At 47.9% G+C, this 26311-nt stretch overlaps 1 protein-coding gene across 2 annotated transcripts; it reads left to right on the plus strand.

Moving 5' to 3' along the window:
* The first annotated feature begins 1040 nt into the window (after positions 1-1040).
* Positions 1041-20405, plus strand: COPZ1 (COPI coat complex subunit zeta 1). Of its 2 annotated transcripts, none has more exons than XM_070370889.1 (9): positions 1041-1125; positions 11963-12031; positions 13312-13393; positions 14032-14123; positions 15270-15325; positions 16623-16700; positions 16859-16910; positions 18148-18186; positions 18777-18930. In XM_070370889.1, the coding sequence occupies exons 1-9, from the start codon at positions 1108-1110 to the stop codon at positions 18837-18839; spliced, it is 549 nt and encodes a 182-aa protein (XP_070226990.1). In that variant the 5' UTR covers positions 1041-1107; the 3' UTR covers positions 18840-18930. The 2 variants fall into 2 exon arrangements, with proteins under 2 accessions (XP_070226990.1, XP_005902144.1); XM_005902082.3 differs by lacking the exon at positions 18777-18930 and adding an exon at positions 19007-20405 and having other exon boundaries at positions 1042-1125.
* Positions 20406-26311: the final 5906 nt, after the last annotated feature.

Below are 26311 nucleotides of genomic sequence, written 5' to 3' on the forward strand. Positions count from 1 at the left end.
GAAGATTCCTCAGAGAAGGGAATGGCTACTCACTCCAGTATTGTTGCCTGGAGAATTCCATAGACAAAGAAGCCTGGTGGGTTACAGCCCATGGGGTTGCAAATAGTTGGACTCAACTAGCGACTAACACACATATAAGGCAAATAAAGGTGTCCCTGACCTAAGAAACGTCAGGGACCAAGAAATTGAAGGGTGAGGAAAGCTAAACTTCATCAAAATCCCTCCCTATTGTGAAATCTCTGCATACAGTAAACTTCTCTTTTCTCATTTTGCAACGGCTTGTCCCTACTGGAAAACCGCATACCCTGTTCCCTACATCGTTCCTTATCCTGGACCCTTTATCCCCGTGTCCCTCAGTATCCAAAGCTCTCAAAGCCCGTTTCACGGCGGGCCAAAGAAAATCTGCTTTTAGAAAACTCACTAGCTTCTTGTCCTTCTCTGGATCAAGCAAAGTCTGGGACTCCACCTAGGGTAGATTGTTACTGTTAGCAATCAACCTCTAGCGGCCTTCTTTTATCAAAGTAACACGCTGGTCGTCTTGTGGCTTTACTTTATGACTGTGCAGACTTTGTGTATACTGAAGTGATCTGAGAGAATCTGAAGGAAGAGCTAGTAGTGACTGCCAAAGCAACCGTGGACATCGGGGACCCAATGGAGGCTCCGGAATGAAGATTCCGGTAGGATTACATCAAGACCTGCCAGTGTTAAGGGCCAAAGAGACACAGCGCCCCCTAAAGAGAGTGCGAATTAAAGTTACTAAATCCGGCCGACGATATCACGTGCCCTCCGCCAGGCCAATTGAAAATTAATAATCGCTTCCTCTGTTCCCCATGGAAACAACCCCGCCCCTCTGACCTTCCCGCTCCATTCAGCCGTGAGGTTTTGTCGTTTTATTGAATGTTTAAACTGACAATCAAATACCTGCGCCTTCTGGCTGGACACCTTGCTTCCGCTAAGCAAACTAGTACACTGATTGGCCAATAAAATAATAGATGACATTTGGGCGTCCAATAACCTTCATTCTAGGCGGGATCTAATGAGGGCGTAGGGCCAATCAGAGGCGGCGTTGCCTCTGTGGCTCCACGTCGGCACCAGCTGCGGGGCAAGATGGAGGCGCTGATTTTGGTAGGAGCTGGAGGGGCAGCCGAGATGCTGCAATGTCCAGGGGGGCCGGGAGTCGGGGTTCAGTCTGAGTGGGAGGGGGTAGAAAGGGGAGTTCCGGGTAATCCTCGGGGTCCGAACGTTTTGCAGGTCCCTGGAATAAGCCTGTGGCCTAGTGCCGGAGCTAAAGCCTCGGTTTAGAGTAGGAAGCTGTGCCGGGGATAGGGCAGAGTTGGTGGAAAGTTGAAGGGAGCACATGGAGTCCTTAGGACACATAGGATCATAAGCGTACTGCATTGGGGTCCTTCAGATTCTCTCTGATTATGCGCATTGTGGATGATACTGTGATTTGAGTTCCCCCAAATCTCCAAACTCGCCTCAAATTGTAAGAATAGAGTGCAGGTGTTTGTCATCACAAACAACTTGTCACAGTGCAACTCTCCGTTGATAATTCCCTGTCGTAGACCTTAAAACTATTTCTTCTTCGATTTCCTACTATGTAGATTTTGTCGTCATAAGGAATCAGTATTCCATTAGAGTTCTGGAATACCTGATAAGAGTTAGTGTTGGATTGTGGAATGTTTTTTCAGACTTCTTATTCTGTTCTCTTTTTTCTGGTTCATTTAAATTTTGGGAATTCTTACTACTGTAGGATCTGGGATGCCAACTCTTCTCTGGTTATGTAAGAACTTTGGTGACTAAAGAGGCGTGTTACATCCCCTGTCCATATAATCCTTTTTGCTTGTTCAAAAAAATAAAATACTATTACCTCTTCTTTAGAATTGAGCATTTCTCTCAAAAGTGCCCCACCCGTTTCAAACGTGGGGTTGTTAACATATATATGTATGTGTAATGTATAGGAATTTAACTCCCAGCTTCTTCCTTAATTGAATAAACTCTATGTTCATTTTTTGCCTTTTTTACCCCCCTTCAGCTCTTCACATGTACACTTCCAAATCCTCATCGGGTTAAAGAGAGTAACAGGTTTCAATATCCCTCTTTCAAAATGGCAAATATAGGGATTCAGTTCAGTCGCTCAGTCGTGTCTGACTCTTTGCAACCCCATGAATCGCAGCACGCCAGGCCTCCCTGTCCATCACCAACTCCCAGAGTTTACCCAAACTCATGTCCATCGAGTCGGTGATGCCATCCAGCCATCTCATCCTCTGTCATCCCCTTCTCCTGCCCTCAATCCCTCCCAGCATCAGGGTCTTTTCCAGTGAGTCAACTCTTCGCGTGAGGTGGCCAAAGGATTGGAGTTTCAGCTTCAGCATCAGTCCTTCCAGTGAACACCCAGGACTGATCTCCTTTAGGATGGACTGGTTGGATCTCCTTGCAGTCCAAGGGACTCTCAAGAGTCTTCTCCAACACCACAGTTTAAAAGTATCAATTCTTCAGTGCTCAGCTTTCTTCACAGTCCAGTTCTCACATCCATAAGTGACCACTGGAAAAACCATTCTTAACTAGATGGACCTTTGTTAGCAAAGTAATGTCTCTGCTTTTGAATATGCTATCTAGGTTGGTCATAACTTTCCTTCCAAGGAGTAAGCGTCTTTTAATTTCATGGCTGCAGTCACCATCTGCAGTGATTTTGGAGCCCCCCAAAATAAAGTCTGACATGTTTCCACTGTTTCCCATCTATTTGCCATGAAGTGATGGGACCAGATGCCATGATCTTAGTTTTCTGAATGTTGAGCTTTAAGCCAACTTTTTCACTCTCCTGTTTCACTTTCATCAAGAGGCTTTTAGTTCCTCTTCACTTTCTGGCCACCTCATACGAAGAGTTGACTCATTGGAAAAGACTCTGATGCTTGGAGGGATTGGAGGCAGGAGGAGAAGGGGACGACAGAGGATGAGATGGCTGGATTTGGTCACCAGAGTTCTTAGAATATCATATTAGTAATTTCTTTCCTCTTTGTCTGTGCTTCCCAACATTTTTAAATGTGTGTGCTCTTTACTATTTTCAATATATTTTGGGCCCCCAATTTAGAACTTATGTATCTTTCTTACCATTCCAGCCCTTCTCAACTGGAGTTCCAGGGGAGAATTAAGCCCTGATACCCTAAGACATCATTGTATGTAATGAATCAACTTCTCTATATACACAGTGTCACTAGTTTTAAATACTATCTTTGGGAGGAGTAAAAAAATAGTATTAAATAATTTTCAGTATTCAGTGTTTCAGATGTGGAACCCTGGTTGAGAATCAGGTGGTATTCCCTAAATTTTTCTCTTCTCACTACCCTCACATTCTGATCCACAAAATACAGCTCCATCTGATTCAGAATCACCCTTTCTCACTGTTCTTTTTATCTCATCCCCTTCTCTGTCTGCTCAGTGGCAACTTCTAATTCTTGGGTCACCATCTTCATTGTGAAAAGTATAAGGAATTCCCTGGACTTTTACCTGAGCTTCCTATTGAGCTAAAGTGTTGATTGTATCTGGGTGAAAGTGAAAGTATTAGTCACTCAGTTGTGTCTGACTTTTTGTGACCCCATGGACTGTATCCTGCCAAGCTCCTCTGTCCATGGAATTCTCCAGGCAAGAATACTGGAGTGGGTTGCCATGCCCTTCTCTAGGGGATCTTCCTGACCCAAGGATTGAACCTAGGTCTCTTGCATTGCAGGCAGATTCTTTACCGTTTGAGCTACCAGTATTTAACAAACTGCTTCTTAGAGAAGGCAGACCTCTTCTAAAGTTCTTTTAGGCTACTTCCTCTCACATGTCTGTTTCCTGGTTTGACTGGCCCTCTGGGAAAATCTGATCAAAGTGTATTCAGTCCTCACCTTTACAAGACACATAGCCATAGGATACTAAGGAGAAGGGTAAGTAAAGTGGGGGGAGGTGTCAAAAAGAACCATCATTTGAAATTTGATCTGATTATGGAAATTTCTAAATACCAATTGTTGTTGTTGTCTAGTCGCTAAGTTGTGTCCAACTCTGTGACCCCTTGGACTGCAGCACACCAGGCTTCACTGTCCTTCACTATCTCCTGGAGTTTGCTCAAACTCAGGTCCATTGGCTTAAAACTCAACATTCAAAAAACGAAGGTTGTGGCATCTAGTCCCGTCACTTCATGGCAAATAGATAGGAAACAATGGAAACAGTGACAGACTTTATTTTCTTGGGCTCCAAAATCACTGCAGATGGTGACCGCAGCCATGAAATTAAAAGAAGCTTACCCCTTGGAAGAAAAGCTATGAGAACCCTAGACAGTGTATTAAAAAGCAGAGACATTACTTTGCCGACAAAGGTCTATATAGTCAAAGCTATGGTTTCTCCAGGAGTCACATACAGATGTGAGAGCTGGACAGTAAAAAAGGCTGAGTGCCAAAGAATTGATGCCTTCGAACTGTGGTGCTGGAGAAGACTCTTGAGAGTCCCTTGGAGAGCAAGGAGATTAAACCAGACAATTCTAAAAGATATCAACCCTGAATATTCACTGAAAGGACTGATGCTGAAGCTGAAGCTCTAGTACTTTGGCCACCTGATATGAAGAGCCAACTCATTGGAAAGACCCTGATGCTGGGAAAGATTGAAGGCAGGAGGCAAAGGGGACGACAGTAGATGAGATGGTTGGATGGCATTACCGACTCAATAGACAAGAGCTTGAGCAAACTCTGGAAGATAGTGAAGGACACACACGTCTAGCATGCTACAGTCCGTGGGACTGCAAGGAGTTGGAGACGACTGAGGGACTGAACAGCAACGACAACAGGTCCATTGATTCAGTGATGCTAATACGTTCCCTTCATTTATGTACTTTACAATGGGTCACGTTTCTTTCTTGAATTAAGTGGTCCGTTCCTACTTTTCAAGCACATTTGTCTAATCTTTCTCAGGTTCTTTTCTACGGAAAGAGACCCTTTCATCTTCCATTCCTAGTGCTTGATATTAATGCTCCTGGCCTGGACACACCTTCCTCTTTCCTGCTCTTTTCTGTTGGTTCTCTGTTGTGAATGGAGAGGTATCTCTGCAGGTCACCATTCTCCATTAATAACCTCTGGAATCTTAAAGATAATGACGTATCCCCTTCCTCCTTCCCTCTTTTACCCTTTTTTCCATCAAAACTGAATTACTCTAGCAGTCCAGATCTTTAAATCTTCCTCATAGGTTTCATTTTTCTTAGTCCTCTCTGGATTCACTTTCTTAGAGCTTTTCCAGTGCTTTATGGACTAGACTTCTTAGTTCTATTCTTTCTCTCCCCTTTGTAAATTTCTATCCTAAAACAATGACCAGATCCTGAATTCTAAGCCTCATTCAGTAATCAGGGAATCCAGAGTGCACACAGGAGTATGCGTATATATTGGAGGAAGAAACTATGCAGAATACATCAATGACTTTTAAAGGCTGATATTGCTCTATGGCCTTCGCTTCCTGAATCATCTTAATGGGGCTTTTGTTAAATTCTTTTGGCACTAACAGTAGAGGTACTTGGCCTAAATGCCCCCTTCCCCTGCTCTGGGCAAAGGTATCAATTACATTAAGCCCCCAAAGCACTCCCATATCATTCCTGGCAGTCCCCTGTGCCCCTCTCCCAGCTGCGTCCTTGCCGGTGCCTGGCTGGTCCATTTCGTTAGGAGAAGCAATCTCCTCATTCCTGCACTGTGGAGATATATTTCTCAGCTAGGGCGTGAGCAGTGCCAGCACTGCCCCCGGTGAGGTCCCTGGCAGCCATAAAAATTTTTATTGTGATTATGTTGGTGTCGGGGTGTCCATCTGGGTTATTGCACACCTAGTTTAATTGATTGAAGTTTAATTTATTGACACTTCAAATTAAATGATCAGAATAAACTGTGCTGTTACTCTGGCCGGCTTGTTTTAATGGTTGATTGCTGGAAGCAGACCTCGGCTTGAACTAAAACCCCCAAAGAGCAATTGACGCTGCTTCTAACTCTCCCCATGTCTTGCCCTCCAAGAAGACCTTGTTATAGATTTCCGACGTATTTATATATATTTTTTCCCTCTCCTTCACGGTGGTGGGAAAGAGTTGGTCCCTGGCAAGGTATAAATTATATCAGAGGTCTAGGGGAGCTGTCACATGGTCAAAGGAGGAGGAGGGGGCCTCCATGTGAAGAAAGCCAGACCCCTGAGAAGCCAGGTCTTCCTTGGGAGGATGAATGCAATTATCCAGATATTTGAGGGAACCTAGTGGCAGATTTAGGGTCTCTTTTTCAGCTAGATACTTGCTACTGTTTTCTTGCTTTACTCCGTCAACGTGACTTGGTTAGAGTCAGGATACTGACAAGAAAACTGAGAAGCAAATAAAGGATGGAACAGGGATAAAGAATCAGTGCCTACCTACCCACTTATGATAGAGTAATTAGGAAGATGGAAGGCAGCGTGCCCATGGACAGCTTTGATGAAGATGGATTGGGAGGTTGAGTCCATGCACATGTTGAGATACCCGTACTGGCCAGAGCCTCATATCTCCCTCTGCTGATTCTACACAGTTTATGCTTTCTCTCAGATCAGATTATTAGAGGAGTTCTGTTCTTAGACTCCCAAGCCTGTCACCTTTTCTGATGTTTGACCACCCCCATCTCTTCAGGAAGTCTTTGCTGTTGTGTAATCTAAGTCTTACATGCTGCAGATGAAACCTTGGTCTCCTTACTTGGCTTTTAAAATTTCCCACTATTAAAGTAGGTATGCCCATCCACAGCCATTTGGCCTGGATAATTCTGTCTACCAATTTTCTCTAGCTTCTTTTATTTGTGTAGATTTTAGAGGGAGGCTGAAACTAGGGGAGAAGATAGCAGTTCTGTCTCAGGGTTGATTTGGGGGAGCAAGTAGCTTGAAAGATGAACACAGAGGCTGTCAGTTCAGTCTTTCAGAGACTAGCTTTTTGTTTTCAGGAGCACACGGGTGGGGGGAATAAATCACGATACAAATCATGACTAAGGACTCATCAGAAATAGATCTAGCCCCATTTGAGTTTTCCCTTTGCTGTGTGATATTTAAATGAGGGCTCTTGGATTATCCAACGGGGCAAGCAGGAAGTTCTAATGTTGCTCTCAGGGTTCAGATATTTCACACCTGAGAAGTACTCTATTTCTGCTTGTCAGTTCATCTCTTCATAGCAGTACTCCTCGCTTTGACTCTCATTTTTGTAATTCTTCCATTTCCAGAATAGCTGAAGAATTGGGGACTGTGTAACCTCTGTGCAAAAAATTCTCTGGCAGATGGGCTTTCAGAATTTTAAGAAAGGACCTGAAACTGCATTCCTGAAGAGTTTGGGATCTGATTATCTTTGTCCTGCCTGTCTCAGAGCTGCTGGATTTACTCACTGAAAGCTGGAGGGGTGTGGTGCTGACCTTAGCTCCCCCTGCTGGCTGTGTTAGTTTTCTCAATCATTTATTTATGAAGGCCACACACATGTTCATTGAAGTCATTATTCGGTGCCTGGCAGAGGCGAGGGGGTGGTTTACAAAAGTATCACTCATTTATCCTTTTTTTCTCCCCTCTCCACACCATCTTTCTGTCTGCAGAGAGAATCTCATGTAATTCTAAATCTAGGTCTATGAACTCCTTGAACTCATAAAAATTTGTGAATGTGTGTTTTCCTGGTCACAAGGTCCATGGATTTCATCAGGTTATCGAAACATTTTTTCTTGTAGTGGCAGACTTCCGGTGACCATGGTTTTCTGTTTTGTTTCTGTGTCAGATCCGAAGAGTCTTTCCGGGTGGCTCTTCCTACCATCAGTTCTTCCTTCCTGACACTTGGGTTCACTTTCCTCTTAATAACCAACATTTGGTCTCATGTCGGCTGGGGAATGTTCTGTGGTACCTGTGGCTCCTCTTCTTTCCTGAGCTGTGTTGTCTGAATCTAAGTAAACCCTTGGGTAGGATGTGAAAATGGTTTTTCTCTGGCTAAAACCTTTAGCTAGTTCTTCTCATCTGAAGTCCCTAGGCTTGTGGCTGGCAAACTGGAGCCTTCAAACCTACAGGAGCTTTTCATTTTAGAAATTGGCACAGAATCAGGGAGCAAAATACCTGCTCAGCCATGTGGAGCTGGAGTGGTATCTAGAAATTTCTCCTAGTTTTTTTATAGCCTTGGTTTTACTTTATAAAATAGATTTAAGGAAAGAGCATCTTGTTTCTAGTTGATTGAGACCTATTTTCAAGCCAGGGCACTACTTTCTGGCATGGCCATAAAGATTTCTTTATAAGTAGAGAATGAAGAACTTTCTAGAAATCTCAACCAGATTTTTTACTTACGTCCTTTCAGCTTTGTGGATCTCATCCTCTAACTCCGCAAAGTCTTCTTGGCTCCCTCCCTTCTGCTTTCTCCCCCCGCCCCCACCAAAGATCAAATAAAATAGTCATAATCCCCAAATATCCTGTGCCTGCTCCAAACACTACCCTGGTCCTCTTCTGGTGGCATATCACAATCTTATCCCAGAGTATCCTTTTACTGTACATTGTGAACAGACTTAATTCCATGCTTTTTCAGGGCCCATTTCTTATAGTTTGACTTAAAAGACACACGGATAAGAGCTTTTCTCCAGTGCTGCCTTTTGAATATTTTTGCTAATAATTATAGTTCTGAGGAGGCTGCAGGTCACCTGAAGACCCACAGGGGGCAGCACTAGGAGTGACTCTTCCCCTTTTAGTCCTCTGTGTGCTGGGGTAGGGGGTACCAGGAGATGTTGTTTTTCACCAAGCTTCAGAAGCCTCTGATTGAGATCAAAGACTTGTTTGTAGCAGTCTCGTTGCTTGTTCAGTGTTGTTTCAGCTCTCCTGAGGAGTACAGTCTAGTTTTCTTGATAATAAAAAGGGACATGAAAATCTGAGCCACCCAACCTCCCACAGACCAATCTGCCTGTATATCATTTCCAGTCACTGTTAGCATTTGAGGTGAAGTTCTGTTATACACTCAGGCTGTGGCTCTCTGAAAGTCAGTGCATCACAGAACTTTGTCTCGAAAGCTTTCTAGCAGCTACCCATTTGGGAGTGGGAGGGAAGAACAGGCCTTTAAAAATCCTTTGAATGTGTCCCTAAGCATGTAGGGTCTTTCTCAATAATCAGCATTTAATGTGTTAACAAGGTCAGGCCTAGTCCATTGTCCAGGAATGCTGCTTCTCAGTAGCTGGGAGTTGTTTATAAACTTGCCCTTTGCAAAAAACTTAAAATGAAATTACGTTATCAGTAATGGCTTCTGGGCCCTTTAAACAGCCTGGTTTTATGATACGAGAGGAACTTCAGGCCCTCCCCTGCCTACCCCCTCCCCACCCACACACACACAGTCCTGAGAGGTAAAGGCCCCAGGCTGAAGTGGAACCAGCTGTAGTCAGGAGGTGGCAGGAGAAGTAAAGGAGAAGCTGCCGGGCTGGCTGTAGCCGAGTGGAGAACTAAAGCAGCGTGGAAGCTCTGGCCAAGTTCTCGGCTTTATTTAGAGTGGTCATTCCTTTGGAAGTTTGAAATGACCAGCCTTTTCTCTAGTGCCTTCTTAGCCCTTTCAGACTTACAGTCACATCTGGTCTTCTCCTTCCCCTGCCTTTGCCCTGTCTTTTATCCTTCCCAGGAAGATTCATGTTTCTATTTTGGGGGTTTCCTTGATGGCGCCTTCTAGGAAGCCAGTGAAAAGAGCCAGGAGCAGGACCCAGGCATCTGTCCCCTCTTTGCCAGTTGTTTTAGGCACTCTCTTTCCCTGTTGGCCACAGAGGATTGTCTGGCTCTCCGACTTGGCTGGTGGCCGTAACCGTTTTCCTCTGCTTTGGGATCCCGTTCTTTCTAGAGATGCCAGACCCTGCGGCTGCAAGCACGAGTTACCTGTGCCAGATCAATGCCCGTTTAAGCCATTGGGAAGCTCTCTAAGGTTGCAGATAGCCTGAACAGAGCCAAGGATTTCCAGGGAAGAGGCTGTGGGGAAAATGATTTCTTCTGAATTCCCTTCCGGATGGACTTCTTTTCCTTCATTAAGGAAAGAATCCCTGAGTGTCTCCCTGTTGGTGAATCAAGGATCCAGGTTTCTACAGAATTGAGCCTGCTTATGGGAAGATCATTCTGTGGGGAATTAGGAGTTGGGAAAGCTGCTGTATTTGTGACCTTTTAGATGAGACTCTAGAGGACTTCCTTCTTCTAGACAGAGTCCCTCAGTTTGAGAGAGTATTCCAGAAAGTAATGTGTATAGCATGGGCATTTCTAAGGAGTGTTCGTCAGAGGAGGATGAGTTGGTAGTAATGTCACCCAAAAGGACCACACCAGAAAATCTACCTGTATGAGGAAGCCTAATTATAAGAGAAATCCCCTAGATGCTTATTGCATCAATAAATTTTTACCTTACTCTCAAACTTCATTTATTCTCATAATCATTCAATAAATATTGAGAATTTAGTATGTGTATTATTCTGGACACTTGTAATAAATCAGTGAATGAAACAAAATTTTCTGTCCTCAAGAATCCAAGTGGGGAAAGCTTACATTCTTCATCATTCTGTTCTCAAAATACTGGGTTCCCTTTCCTCTCCTTCTTAACTCCTTGAGCTCAGGTTGGTTCTTCGCTTGGAACCATAAACCTCCTGGCGCCTCATAGGATAGTTTACCTTGGTAGAAGCTACAGATCCTTGGCAGCGATTCTTTCCTCCTCACCTTTGGGTCTTTGTTAAATGTATGCTTGGAGAATAGAGAATATGTTTGGCCCTGTGAGAGCTGTGGGTTTCCTAAGTAGGATCAGGAAATGGAGGTAGCAAAGCATCAGCCTTGTCTCATAGCACAGGGGAAGAATATGTATGGTAAGTAACATTGATAGTCAAGGACTCTGAGCCTGCAAACACTTTCATACATGTACCGCTATCTCCCTTCCCTTCTTCTCCTTTCGTGTTAGTTGGTTCCCTGGAAGTTGCAGAAGTGGAGGAGCTTTTACAAAGTGACATGCTTTGAGTTTGAGTGTAACCATTAAGGCTGAGATTCTTGATTTCTTTTTTTTTTTTTTTTTTTGTGGCCGTGCCGTGTGGCATGCAGAATCTTAGTTTCCCAACCCGGGACAAACCCATGCCCTCTACAGTGGAAGCATGGAGTCTTAACCACTGGGCCACCAGGGAAGTCCCTCATTTCTTTATGAGAGCCAGTTTCCTCAAAGGTTGATTCTTGGTGGTGAAGGACCACTCCTCTCCTGCTCCTTATCTGCAGGTTTCACAGTGTTTCTTAGATGGAGCCTCTTCTTACTGCTTCTTAACAACCCCAAATTCAGATTGGTTTTTGTTTTGGCAAGTTAAGTGGTGGTGGTCAGGGTATAGTAGAGGAGTTGGGATCCTTGGAGAAGTCTTAGAAGATGGATGTCTCCCTGGGCTGCATTCAGAACTGTTGTGTCTGTGTGTGAGTGTGTACGTGTGCGCATGCCTGCTCCTTCCCCTCTGCTCAGTGAGTGGGTGGTTTAGGGAGGGCTTGCTTTATGCCTCTGCATCGCCACTGCAGCAACTTCCAAGTACACTAGGGCATTCAACCCTGTTTTCCTATAGCCCCGTGCAGTGCTTATTAATTAATCTGGTCACATTCCATACCCACCTGTGCATAGGAGACCAGGGAGGAGGGAGAGTAATTTGGAAAATAACTATAGCATAATATTTGGAAATAACAGCATGACCTACTTTGATTAAGCCCTCTGTGAGTCTGGCTCATAGAAATTGTTTCTCTGGCACTGCTCTGGGTCCTTTGTGGAAAAGTCCCCTCCCTCAATTCAGTTCATTTGTTGCTCAGTCATTCTCAGTGGGAAATGTCAAAGTCTAACCAGGTTGAGATAGGGGACATACAGAGGCATCTCTGTAACCCATTGCAGCCCCAGTAGGATTAAGAGAAGGTATCTGGTTTGTGAGTGGTGGCAAGAGCCTTCAGGACTGAAGCTATGTTCATATCTCTTCAGGAACCCTCCCTGTATACCGTCAAAGCCATCCTGATTCTGGACAATGATGGAGATCGACTTTTTGCCAAGGTGAGATTCCCTTTCAGATTAGTTGAGAAGCAAGACAGAGTTTTGGATCCTGGGACTGGCCCCATTCACTCCTATTCATCCACAAATAATTTTGAGAATTCTTCTATCTGACTACTCCAGATAAAACCTAAACTGCTCCTGTCTGTTAGTTGCCCTGCTTCCCTACCTGCCCATCCTTAGACTTTGTCATCAACATCAGAAGAGAGAAAAGCTTTGGAGCTTGGTTTCTGAACAAAGAAGTGTATGGATGTAAGAAGCAGCCTGCTTCTTACAAAGGCCCATCACCCCGTCCCTTTCCCTTCTACCCCATCATCCTGCCTGAGTTTTTCCAGGGAATTCTCATGCAGTTCCACGGTTCCAGCCCTACATCCACAGTCACTACCAAGCTTGCTACTTCCTGACTTTCCCGGTCCGATGTTTCTAACTTTGAATCCATTGAAAGAGAAGAGGAAGGACACCCCTCTCCTCTCCCTCCATATTCTCCCCCTCCTAGAGAAATTTTTTCTGTCCCTGGTGTATTAACTCCGGGCAAGCATCGCATAAATCAATCAGCAGGTAGAGATTAGTTTAGAATTCACCAGCTGTTCCTCCCTGTAATTGGATGTAACTATGCAGGACACCTTTTGAAACAGTTATCCAGTTACTAAATGCCAGACCTGTCATAGGTCTTCAGCTGACTGCGACGGATTAGCCCCTAAAGAGCAGAGCGATTTAGCAGCCTGCGTCTCCGCCCCCGTGCCAGGGAGAGCTTGGGAGTGGGCTCCATGGTGTGCTAGCTTGCCTCCCACTTCTTTGAGTTTGCTGGAAAGGAAGCTAAAATACCAGAGAGCCGAGAGCCCAGGCAGAGCTTGTCCTTCTACAGAGGAGGGTATTGCAGCCCTTCCCAATTCCTCAGCCTTGCTCAGTGAGTGAGGGCTGGTGCCTTCTGTGTTCTCTAGCAGTGCTCCCTGACCTGGAGTGGCGCCTGGGATGGCCTCAGGGCTGCTGCCCTGGCGTACAGATGGGGCAGAGCCTCCTCACAGGGCTTCTAGGCCTTTTGCCCTTTCAACCTGGGAACCATGAGGTAGGGTGGCTTAGAGCAGGGTCCTTAAAAAATTTGTTTTCTATCCGATTACTCACTGCCCATTCCCTACCTCTGTGGTTCTCCCTTCTTTCTGTCAGTATTTCTCTTCACCCCATCCCTTGAAGGGGAGCAATCCAAGACCCAGGGCAAAACAGTCACTAATCATCCTGGGCTTCCAGCTCTTAACAGCCCAACCCGTCTCCTTCCCTCTGACCAGTACTATGACGACACCTACCCCAGTGTCAAGGAGCAAAAGGCCTTTGAGAAGAACATTTTCAACAAGACCCATCGGACTGACAGTAGGTCGTTTTCCTTCCCCTACTCCCCGTGGTGGGTGGCCGGGGGGAGCCACAGCGGGAAGCGGGCAGCAATGGGACTGTGGAGGAAGGATGAAATGACTCTGCCTCCTTTTTCTCTTTTTTTCCTCCTCCCCTCATATAATAAACTCTTCAGAAATGTAATGGGGAGGTGAGTGTACCTCACGCGGGAATACCGTGCTAGAAGGTTGGCTGTTAGCTACCTGTCTAGTCCCTGGATTTATGAGCCTCACTTGACAAATTTAACTGCAGCTCTGCTTATTGTACCGCATCCATTAGGGCAGGTAAATGGAAGTCTGTAAAGGTGACCGCTCTGCATTTTCACCTCCGAAGGATCGACTAGTATCCTGTCTCATATACAAGGAGGGAAATAAGGGTAGTAGGGGCGGGGAGCAGTTAGAGAAGGAGATGCTTAGACTCCCCCATTTATACTTGCCTTCTTCTGCTATCACCTGAAAATAAAAAGCAGGTCAACTTTGGTCTTTGTGGGGGTCATTAAGACCCACCTTCTCTCAGCCCCACATAGCTGAATACTAATTCATGGTAACTGCCTCTACCCTACTTGCAAGTCTCAGACCACCTACTGTTTCCACCTTTGTTCCCCCCACCCATCCCCACAGGTGAAATTGCCCTCTTGGAAGGCCTGACAGTGGTATACAAAAGCAGTATCGATCTCTATTTCTATGTGATCGGCAGCTCCTATGAAAATGAGGTGAGAATCCCCACACTCTGCCATCTCTGCTCTCACCTCCTGAACCGCTGGCAGGCCCTTGTGACTGGTTCTGGGCCCAAGGACTGCTGTGTGCCTTTGGCTTCTGACTGGCTAATGAAGTTGTCCGAGATCCATGTCAGCCTCACAAACATGGCCGAGCAACTAAATCAACCTGGAACGCAAGCTTTCCCAGCTTTCTCTCTGTGTCCGCCTAGGACACACCGTCTATGTTTTGATAACACACTAACATACATTATCAATGGCCTTCCCTGCCTAGTGTTTTTAAGATGGATTTCTGAGTTGTGATCAGGGTTCGCCTGTGAATGAGCCACACCTGACTGAGTTTGGGCCAATTAGGCAATATTCCGGGTCATATTGAAGCCATATATTCTGAGTGGCTCTTTGAAGACTGGGTATAGCCCTAACCTCTTCCCATATGTAAGAAAAACTATTTACCTCAGGTCACAACTTTTAAGGAGAGTAGATAAGTAAAAATAAGCCCCCACATAATTTGAGGCAAAAGTCACAGTTTGAGAAAACCAGTTCTTACTGAATTCTTATCACTGTAAGTGCTTTGTAGAATGCATTGTTATTTAAACCTTGTAGCACCTCTGTGAGTTTTGGGCACTAGTGCCCTCGTTTTATAGATGATTAAACTAAACCTTGAGGAACTGTATGAAATTACTTACATTTGACCACTGTTGGACTACAGATGTGGCTGTTTCATGTGGTTCAACCTGATAACTTTCCCAGGGTCACACATCTAGAAATGCTTCAGCGAGGATTCACGTCCAGATCTGTCTGACTCCAAAGTCCGTGCTGTCTGCACAACTGACTTAAGCTATTGCTTGGTTAATGATTTTTCTAAGACATAGGGTAACACATATACAGTTGGGAAATACACGCAGAAGACTGACAGGAAAGTTGTTTGAACAGTCTGGTCAAAGAGAGACCTCAAATTACAAGATCATGAAGCAGAATTTATTTTTGTCTTCTTCCTGTTTTACTCTCACTTCCACCATATGCTGCTGGTCTTTTGTGAAAGCCTGTGTCTTTTGATCCTTAATGAGTTAGAGGGTTTTGTTTTCAGGTAGCAGCTTTCGGGGCCTTGAACTTTATCCTTCTGCTTCTTCTGTCTCCAAATAGCTGATGCTCATGACTGTTCTGAACTGCCTCTTCGACTCATTGAGCCAGATGCTGAGGTGAGCAGGCCATTCTTGACATCTGTTTGGGAGAGAAAGTTGCTCTTCTTCGGGCCCAGGGATTTGTGGGGGCTCAACAGAGGCTGCAAGGAGTTGATTTACCTTGAGAAATTGGGCTTATTATTTCAGAGTAATTTACACTGATGGGGAGGACTGGATGGGGGAGTGTGTTACTCCTGTGGAATAATTCTCCTGAGAGAAAGGATTGGGAGGGAGCAGAATCTTTGCCCCTGTGTCTGCTGTCACATCCTGCTGTGGCTCTGTCGGAGCTCCAAGCACCTCACAGTGTTCTCCTGGGCTTCATTCTTTACATTCAAGATAGAGAAAGGGAAGTGTCCCGGATACGACATCAGCACCTCGGGAATGGAGGCGCCACTCCTAATTTTTCATGTGCGGCCCTTAGTTGTTTCTTCTATAGAACAGGAAGAATGTGCCTTTTACCCTCTCCTCCCCATCTACCTCCCCGCCATCCTCTACTCCCCACGTAGATGGGCCGTAGAAGAGATATAAGATACTTTTCCTGAAAACATCCAGGGCTCCCCAGTGAGCCCAGTACAGACATCCATCCAGACGGAGCAGAACAGCAGGCGCTCTCAGCCCCACAAAATCAGCAGGGTGAATGGCTCAGATTTCCTCAGGAAGGGGATGATTTATTTCTCAGCCAGGTGAATGAATAGGCTTCATTTCAGTGATCTAGTGAAAGAGTCAAACTGACGGATGTGACTGGCCATGTGCACCAACCACCGGATCTGAGGCTGGTGGATGCTGGGCCCTGGCGGTTCCCAGCCCCCTAGTTGGGCTTCTTTTCAAGGCCTGAGCAGAGCTGGGGAAGGAGGCCAGGGGAGGGGAGGGAGCAAGGAGAGTCTTAGAAGGCTTGTCAGAGCTTGAGTGCGAATAGAGTTTGCACTCAGCCCCTCCTCACCTCCTGCCACCTCCAGATTGAGTGTTAGCTCTGTGGATTTCCTTTTTTCCACACACTAATGTCAGTGTTCATGAGCAATGTTGTAAGCAGCATCATAGCAGATAGGAAAGAAAGCATAGCTCTGGAAATCAGCCCTCGAATAGGCAGAAATTGACTGTATGTATATTTTGAATCTCTTTCTTGGCATTCCTGATCCTTACTCAGCAAACAAGTGTAGGAAGGGTGTTAGGATGGGTTAGCCAGAAAGTTCTTATTCACTTCTTTGTGTGCTTAGTGGAGACATACATTGGTCTAGCTGAGGCTCCTGCAACTCAGACCATGTCCTAGGATCCCTTTCACACCCAGGCTGGGTTTTCTCTTCTCTTGGGGACTCAGGAAAAATGTAGAAAAGCGAGCTCTGCTGGAGAACATGGAGGGGCTCTTCTTGGCTGTGGATGAAATCGTAGATGGAGGGTGAGTTCTCTGCCCTCCCCGGGCCTCCCTGGATCTGGGGTGACGGGTGGGGCCACTGCCCCTGTCCTGAGGCAAGGGGGCTGAGTGACCAGAGTTCCCCCACAGTAAGTTGGTCCTTCAGGACAGAGTGAACAGTGGTCTTTTCTATGTCTCTTCAGGGTGATCCTAGAGAGCGATCCCCAGCAAGTGGTACACCGGGTGGCATTAAGGGTAAGTAGGACTGTGCTTGTTCCCCACAGCCCCCATCCACTCATCCTCCAGGACCAAACCTCCTCAATGATCTAAAGGGTTGGGGCTGGTAGAATACATGTAACTGTCTCCTTCCCTTTCAAATTGTCCTTATCTCAAGGATGGGAAGCAGAAGGAAGGTGTTTCTGTCCCTTACCTGGTACCTAGCATCTCATATAGTCTGCACAGAGTGGACATTTAATACATACTTTTAAAATCAAAGATGAAATAAAGGGAACTTGAATATTGATGGTTCTAAAATGATAAAGGACTTTGAGGTTGGCTGCTTCTTCCTGGGGGAATGAATCCAATCATCTGAGGCAGAGGCTTGTCTTCCTTGTCTTTTAAAGTCTCAGGAAACTGAGGACAGCACCTCTCCATCAGGAAGTACTTATTTGCAGGAACCTCTGTCCTCTTTGGTGCCAGTGGTACCAGAAAGAGGCTTCTGAGTTAACCATAGAAAGCCTCAAGTCATCGAGGTGCAGAGAGAGCCCACCAGCAAATTGTAGGGCTACAGGGAGGCCTGAGCAAAGCCAGTCTCCCCACTCACAGAATGTCCCGGCTCTGACCTCCAGAGTGAAGGCTGACAGTGCTGGGTAATGGGAAATCTTCTCCCTTAACTGTCGTGGGCTCCATTTGCATAGTTTAATCTTCTCCTTTAACATATGTCTCTGTGTGGCAAGAGAGAAGGTCCCCCCACCCCCCCAACCGACTCCCTCCTTTCCCTTCTCAGGCTGCTGTTGCAGCAGTTTATTTCTCAAATTAACATGCTGTCGTTACCCATCAGGCCTTGCGGGATCCATTAAACTACCCCGGGCTCCCCCTCATCCTCTCCCTAGCGATATTGATATTCAGGGAAGGTCTTCTCTGACTAGGGAATCAGGTCTCCCACCCCCAAGTTGAGAATCAGATAACCTGCTGATTACCTGGAATGGAATAAATCTTAAGAAGTCCTCCTGCCTTAAAAGAGAAGATGGATGAAATGACCCTTTTTTTTTTTTTTTTTTTTTGCTCACAGTCCCTCTGGCCAAGTAAAATTGTGGCTAGCCAAGTAAAATTGTAGCTGCACTAACTAGTCCCTAGGAGGGACTGAGAAGGTTAGGGCATGTGCCCGTCACTTCAGTTTAAAGGACTGCCTCTTCCTTCCTCACTCCCCAACCTCAGTCAGGTCTCACTCCAGCTTTTTTCCACGCTGAACGCTTGTCTCTCTGTGCTGTAGGGAGAAGATGTACCCCTTACGGAGCAGACCGTGTCTCAGGTATGACTTTCTTCTTTCCTCCTCTCCAGAGGGACCGGGTCACTAAAGAGGCCAGCGTAGCATTCCACCCCAGCCCACCAGGCCTGAACTCAGCAGACTAGAGACTGAAGACACATCTTCTTTGGCTCCCACTTAATCCCGAGAACTGGGGCTCATGGCTCATACAGCCCAGTGCTTCCTACCCATCCCAACTCCCATCCCACTTTTCCTATGAGCAGTGGCTGTCAGCCTTGCTCTGCACCCTTCAAACCCTCCCTGCCTGATGCCTCATTCAGTGATTTATTCCCCAGCAGAGGCTTGCCTTAAGCAGATGGTCTGTGTGCATGCACACACACACTCTTTCTTTCTCTTATTATTCAAATGAGGGCTAAGCTGGCAATGCATACTCTAGAATATGCATGCAGGTTTTGCAGATCCATCTTGCTACTTTGCAGATAGATTGTCTACCTGATGGGGGCGGAGGGGGAGGGGCAGGGAGGGATTCTGTTTTCTACCCACTTGGAATTCTCACCAAGAAGTCCATCTGGATGTGGCAACCCCCCTCCTTTTAACATGTATCCAGTAACCCCCAGTTTTTTCTTTCCTCCCAGGTATACCTCTTCTCTCTTCATCCCCCCAGTGGACTTGAATTTTTTTGGAATTTCCCAAACTGACAGTCCTCTAGGGCCTTAGAGAGCTTCTTCCCATCCCTCTACCCTTGGGGATTTTCTATTTGCCAATCTTCTAAGGACAGGGAAGGCAAGTGAGGGGAAGGAGAGCCCCATCCCCACCCCCACCCTGCCCCTCAGCAAGCCCCTCAATGCCGCCCTTGTCCCTGCAGGTGCTACAGTCAGCCAAAGAACAGATCAAGTGGTCCCTCCTTCGGTGAAGACCCCACTGTTCCTGGCTCCTCACCCCCTCAAAAAATCCACATCGGCTGTGACTTGTCATGCAGTCCCCCAAATGATGCTCTCAGGGTCATCTCGGGGATCACAGGGATCCTTAAATCTCCATCCCGTCTGTTGTTGCCTCCTCATTCCCACCCCAAACCCATATGCACTTCCCGTTCCTTCTCCCTGCTTTTGGCAGTTCTGGGAGTCCATCAGGCTCTCAGTGGATTTGGACATGGGCAGGGGCAGCACCCTCTTCCCTTCTCCCCTGGATTAGGCTCCCCTGTATTTTCTCCTCCATTTCTGTGCCCTTTGCTGCAGCTACGCTTCAAAGCAGGAGAAAGAATGTGCTGAGTGTTTTCCTCCCTTTGCCTCTATCCGAACACATATGTCCAGCAAGGGGAGGGAAAGGGAATTCTTTTCTATAGAATGAGTGAGGGTGGGGAGAGGCATATCAGGTCTCTGCCGCAGCCCGGCTGGGCTTGGTATTTTCTCCCATTTCTTCTTACTGCCCAGGTCTCCAGCCTTGGGAAAAAAGACTGGGAACAACTCATAGGCAGGGGACAGCGTGGAAGAAGCAGTGATTTAAATTTTATTGGAGAGGGCCTATAAAATTCTTTATTTCAAACACAGCTGAGTTTTTTTTTACCCCGATCCTGGCTTGTAACTTCAAGACTGCTGTGGTCTGTGAGTGTCCGTTGTGGGAGGGTCTGTCTTTTGGGCCAGTACCTTAACTCTCCACCTTCACTACCCGTGGGATCTCCGCCTGGCTTGTTCTCTCTGTGCCCTGGAGCAAAGCCAGTCCCTGAACTAAAACTCCATTCTAGTCTTGGGAAGGAGAGTTTCTGCTCAGAACAGGGACAGGGTGGAATTTATGACTTGGGCCTCTGGGCTCTCTCAGCCCCTTCTCTCCCCCACATGCATTTCACTCCTCTGCCTTGGGTCTGCAGTCTCTGTCTTCTGCTTAACCCTGTCCTCTCTCTGCCTCAGCCTTACATCCAGGCAGTAGGCCTGGGCGCCTCCCCTCCCTCGGTCACTGAGAGAGGCGCCTTTTTTCAGAAAACCTTGGGGATTTGGATTCCCCCAGGAAGACAGAGGAAGGAACAGCCACTGTTTCGTCTCATCTCTCCCCCGACCCAGAACTTTCCACAAAAAACGTCTCAAGAAATCTTCCTGAGACTTTGAGTTCTGCCCCACCGACTAACTGCCAATTCTCCAAGAGTGTGGGCGGATAACCGGGCATCCATCCGTGAGGGGGCATTTCTGTGTAAGAGATACGTGGAGTCAGGATGGTAGCCACCTTCATATACTGCTCTGTGCAAAGAGGAATAAAACATTTCTTTTTCCAAACTGCCTTTGTGTGATGTTTGTGTTCCCCTTCCTCTCTTTTTGGCAGCTGCTCCTGTTCCTCTAAACGCCACCCCCCCTTGCTCCCCATCTTATAATATTTCTTCCTTCCTACCTCAGAGACTCCCCAGCATTCTGCGCCCCCATCCCTAATTTACGGGGCTGTTTGCCTCCTTGGCATCTCTCGGTCCACTCTCCTGGAAATTGGCGCCAGGGGTGGGGTGGGGATGGTATTTTCTCAGTGGGAGTCCCAGGGAATGGAGTGCTCCCCCCGCCACCTCCAAAGCCAGCTGCCTGCTCCCGCCTCAGCCATTAGTAACCCGGAGACGCGCACCTGCGTGGGGGCTCGCCTGCAGCCCCGGCTCCCTTCCTGCACCTCCCTCTCCCGCTCCGAAATGGCGCTGAGCGGGTTATTTATCGGAGCCAGCACTGCTCCAGAAGGTCAGGACGGTGGTGTAAATAACCTCTCCTCGCCATTTCCCCATCCCTCCAGAGCCTGCTCCCCACCCCCTCCTCCACCTTTATTCGCACAAATGAATGTGGCTGGGCTGGCGCAGAGCCTGGCCCTGCATCTTAATGGGGCGGTGAGCTCACAAGATGGATTTAGCTGGGGGTTTTATGGTTGCCTCGGCGACAGGAGAATGCTTTGGTTTTCTTTCCCCCTTCCTCTGCAGGATTTGAAGGGGGGGTGGAGTGTGGGGAGCCCTTCTCTGCACTGCAATTTTAAGGGTCTCTGCAGTCACCTCTACTGCTCATGAGATGGGCCTGTAACTTCAGGATTAGGCAACAGAGACAGGAAAGGTTGAGGGAAGGAAGGTAACCAGAGGGAGAAGCCTCTCCAGCATCAATGATGCCTGAAACATAGAGGTGTCGTCTTGCCTGCTCTTTGAGAATCTAGCAATTCAGCTCAGCCACTGTGGGACCCCAGGGCCCGGGGTCCCCCTCAGCAAAGAGGGAAGAAAAAAATGCTTGGGTATAGCACTCTGCAATCCTGCACTGAGAGTTGGGGTACAGGGGGCTGGATTAAGGCTAGGGATTTTTGTCTTGCCCATCTAAGCTGGGGGAAAAGCAGTGTTCAGGCATTAAAGTTACCACCCTAATCCTCCGGGCTTCCCTTGTGGCTCAGCTGGTAAAGAGTCCACCTGCAATGTGGGAGACCTGGGTTTGATCCCTGGGTTGGTAAGGTCCCCTGGAGAAGGGAAGGGCTATCCACTCTAGTATTCTGGCCTGGAGAATTGTCTCTGGGGTTGCAAAGAGCCTGGAGAATTGTCCGTGGGGTCCCAAAGAGTTGGACACAACTGAGCGACTTTCACCCTAAACCTCCTACTCATCACCCAACATGGACCCTGCTGGAGTTGGGGGCTGCCAGACACGACTGAATATGCACGAGATCAGCAATGGTGTGGAGAGTACTGTTCTATCCAGTTCTCAAACTTGGAATTCTCTGAGCTTGTTTTCCCAGCCTGGCCTGCTGTGAACTTTTCCTGCCTTCTGTTTTGCACTAGGAATGGAACTCTGGTGCCCTGGCCTACACAGTCCTCTGGCCAACAATGCTTTTTCAGGACAATGAGCAAGCCCTCCCCCAACACTGACTGAAGCAGAGACTGAGGAGTAGGGTCTGATTCTCTCCTTCCCTTGGTCTTTCTCTGTCTGATTCTGGGCCTCTGTCTCTGTTTGTGAGCCTTTCCCTCTTCCCCAGGGGATCCTGGGAACCCCTCCTCCCTCCTGTCTCCCCCTCCTCCCCTTTGGCTGGGAAAGTGACTAGAGCCTGAATAGTGCCAGACACCTGCCTGCCAGATGTGGCGATTCCCTATTCTTCTCTCCCTCCTCCCCAAATGTCTATCCTTTCCCCACCCCACTGAGCTCAGGCAGAGGGAGCCCCCCTACAGGGTGATTTAGTGCTGCAGCCCCTCTTCCTCAGTGCCCCCTCCAGTTCCTAGCTCTCCCCCTGGTGCCCATGCTCCCACTTTTTTCCAACTGGTACAGCCTCCTCCTGCTCCCAACCCCGGGGTGCTGGCTTCAGCTTCAGCTGGTAAGCTTCAGCTCCTGGACTGGAGAATGAATGGGTGGGGCAGAGGTGACTGGCCTCTTTTTCACCCATGGGAGAGTACATCAGCTTGGCTGAGGACAGTGGCAGCCAGAGCTGATGTCATTCTCACTGGTGAGGTGGGGAGGGGAGGAGGGGGTGAGCGGGGAGAGAACTAGCACTCCAAGACTTACTGCAGAGGTCTGTGAGACCTCCCCAGGTAGGCAGGAGAGCTCAGAATTGTGGCTGCCTGGTAGATATCACATCACGTCTCCGGCTGGGTCTCCAGATCTTGTCTGGATCTGTGTCTCAATATGACTCAGTAAATGCCCTTCAGCTCCTCCCCTTCAGACTTATCCAAAACACACTTAAAGGGAACCCTTAGTCCTTACCCTTCTCTCTTCAGTGTTTGCCCTTCAGTATCTTTTTTCTATTAATCTCTCTTCCCTCCCATTTCACCCTCTTCAATTTGTTGAATTTCCCTCCCGGTCACCTGGCCTCTCCCAACTCCATCCATCCCATATCACAACACAATATGATCCCAGACCTCCTACCAAAGCAGAGACTCATACAAAGTCACTCATTTCTCCTTTCCATCCCTCTTTGCAATCTGACAGTCCCCCTGGGCCAGACAGAGAGCTCTGAGGTGGGGGTTGGGTAAAGGATGGCTGAGTTGAAGAACAGCAGAGGCAGGACAGGCAGATGAAGGGTCCAAGGAAGTAGGAGAGGTGGAAGGAATGGGACAGAAAGATGGAAAGAGAAAAAGACTGCGACACAAAGAGAGTTGAGGGTTAGCAGCAAGCCAGCATAGCAAAGTGCATAAGAGAAACCCACACAAAGAGAGCAAAGCTGGGAGCAGGGGGAATGGAAAGATGGAGACAGGAAAGTCATAGCAAGAGAAGGCAGCTGGGGAGGGGCCAGGCAAGGAGCAGCCTGGCCCTCCTGGGCCCCCTCACACTGCTGGGCCATAAATCTTGTGTATGCGTGCATGTGTGTCTGTCTGTCCGTCTGTGTGCCTGAGTGCAGCGCACAGGCGTAGAGGGGTGTCTGGTGAGGGTAGAGATGATCCCCACAATATTATTCTCCTATTTCTTTCAGCTGCCTCCTTCCTTGAGGCACCCCATACCTATACACCCCTCAACCAGTATTCCTGATGCTCCAGGAGCCATCCCCAAGGTATTTCTAGGATTCCAAGGAATCCAGGCTTTTTCACTTGGAATGCAGGCCTGCTGGAATGTGCAGTTAGGATCTGTAGCATCAAGAGGCCCCATCACCTCACTGCCCACCCCCATGCCTGCTCACCAGCTGCTCCTGTCCATCTTCTCCTCCCACTCTCCTTGTATCTCTCCCTCCTCCACACTGACCCCTCCCCCAGCCCCTGACCCCCAGCCGCCTGGGGCCTGGGTTGGAGGGGAGACAAAGACAGGATTTATTACCGGGATAGAGAAGCAGCCAGAGACCAGGGCTGAGGGCAATGGCTGACCTCCCTGGATGGGAGGGAGTGCTTGGCCAGATGCTGGAAGGTGGAAAGCCTGGGTTCTAGTGGCTCCTGCTCACAACTCTCGCCCCCTCACCCTTTCCCCTACTCAAACCTTGCTTTCTCCTTTGTTCTTGAAGATTGAGGAAAGAGAGGATGGCCTCAGGTGATTTTAGGACCTTGAAGAACAACCTGGGAGAAGAGAAGACGGGAGATGGATGTCTTATGGATACTGGGGAGGATCTGGAAACCAGGCAGCAATCAGGTTCCTATTATTTCCTGGACTAGAAAGGAGTTCAGGTTTAGTAATGCAACAGATGAAATGAGATGGAGACGTATCCCCCAATCTAGAGGGACTTCTCCAGAACAGGCCCTGATTGCCAGCAAAGAGGGAATAAAGGTGACTGTAGATCTTGAAAGATGGAAGATACCATCTCACCTGAAATCAAAGGAAGAAATAATATTCCCCAAGAGTAACTAGCTCCTGATGGCTCAGATAGTAAAGAATCTGCCTGCAAAGCAGGAGACCTGGGTTCAGTCTCTGGGTCTGGAAGATCCCCTGGAGAAGGGAATGGCAACCCACTCCAGTATTCTTGCCAGGAGAATTCTATGGACGAGCCTGGTGGGCTATAGTCTAAAGAGTCAGAGTCGGACACGACTGAGCAATTAACACTTGCTAGCTCCAGTCCCTTTGAGAAGACCTGCCTCCCTGAGATCCCCCACTGCCTACTGAGAGGATGGGGAGCAGCTGGACCCTGCCTTTACAGTAAATAGACTATTGGCCCGAAATTGTCTCTACTCAGCAGGCAGGGTGTGTGCTCAAGGAGAGGGAATGGTGTGATCCAGGAGTTTCCGAGAAACTAGACCATATATCTTTCAGTGGACAGCTCCTGCAGCTTCCCTAGCCGCCCTTGGAGCCCCACTAGCCCTCCAGAATCTCAGCATGTCAGAGGCCTCCAAAAACCCAACTCTGAAGCTGCACCACTTCCAACTCCTGGTTCCCCCTCCCTGACATCCTGCTTTCTGCCTTCACCCCACTGTTTCAGGAGAAGGATGCTCGGATGAATTACCTCCAAGTGAAAAAGGGATGGAGGGAAGAGAAACCAAGGCAACTGGGAGCTTCTTGTCTGTCTACCAGTCTCTCAACACAGCCCCACCAAACCATTCCTACCCAGGGGCTGATGAAGGAGACCATCTCGTGGTTTCTTTTTAAATTCTGCAAGCTGAAACCATCCTCTTAATTCTCAATGGAAAGCCCAAATTTGGAAATTTCAGTGGGAAAGGCTCATGGGTTGGGAGCAGAGACTGGGAAAGGACAAAAGAATGGCGGGGCAGGGGTGGGTGGGTGGGAGGATTTGCACAGGGTAAGGAAAAAAATAGGAAAAGGGAGAAGTGAGCATCTCCAGCATCTCGTTTCTCCTGGCTCCCCCTTCCCCCAATTGAGAAGGCAGATTTACAGCCCTGGTTTGGGGAAGGGGGGTAAGCATAAGGAAGACAGATCTGCAGTTCTGCCCTCTGAGTGTCTGGGTACTTAGCTTTAACTCCCCCATTAGCATCAATCCCCATCTTGCTGCCCATCCGTCTTCTGACATCAGCTCCTTCCCCTCTCTGTAGCCCAGGCTTTCTGACCCTAAGTGGCTCTTAAAGGGCCAGTCTAGACCTTTCTCTCCCTCCCTTCTCCCACTCCAGGCAGCACAGTCTGGGGGGTGTGTGTGTGTGTTTATGTGCAGCCATCCTTGCTGAGGCCAGAGTGGATGGGAGGCCCACTGTGTACATGTGGAGGGAGGGGGCAGCTCTTCCCTAGCTCCCTCTGCTCTCTTTAGGTTCCTCTATATCAGGGACCCCCATCTTTGTTCACTACCTCCCCAAGCCCAGAGAAAGCCCTCCAGTTGAGCTGAGAGTCACAGACATGGCTCCTAAAGCTGAGGGCTGGAGAAGTCATGTAGATCCACAGGGAAGATCCTCTCTCCCTCTCTCATTTCCTGGAGGCCCAGGGCAAGGGGTATCCTGAATTACTGGCTGTTTTTAATTCTCAGCCAGCAGCGGGGGTGGATAGGCTGAGACTCCTAGGAGATGCCCTGAGCCCCACATTCCTGGCCTCCTTTCCCAGGGACCCAGGCTGTGGTGGTGGTGGTGGGGTGGCATTTCAAATCTTCCTCTCTCTGTGAGGGAAATGACAAGCCAGAGAAATCTGCCTCCACATTTACTGGCTCCTCTTTTTTATTCCTCAGCAACTGAGTTTAGGGGGTAACAGGGGAAACTGGCTTCTCCCCATTTCTCTCCATCTTCTACAGAAAATGCTGTAACTGCACTCCAGGGGCTATAAGAATGCCAGGATGATTGGAAAGTTCCTCCCCCATCAGCCTTCAATCCTTTCTGCTGCAAAGCTCTGCAGTCCTCTGAGGG

Source organism: Bos mutus, chromosome 5 (genome assembly GCF_027580195.1).
Source record: "Bos mutus isolate GX-2022 chromosome 5, NWIPB_WYAK_1.1, whole genome shotgun sequence".
Taxonomy (NCBI): Eukaryota; Metazoa; Chordata; class Mammalia; order Artiodactyla; family Bovidae; genus Bos; species Bos mutus.

Excerpts from the sequence above, each read along its gene's own strand:
- COPZ1 (XM_070370889.1), top strand. Across the intron at positions 12,032-13,311 it reads GAGATCGACTTTTTGCCAAG|TACTATGACGACACCTACCC; the intron begins GTGAGATTCCCT and ends CCCTCTGACCAG. Across the intron at positions 16,701-16,858 it reads GATGAAATCGTAGATGGAGG|GGTGATCCTAGAGAGCGATC; the intron begins GTGAGTTCTCTG and ends ATGTCTCTTCAG.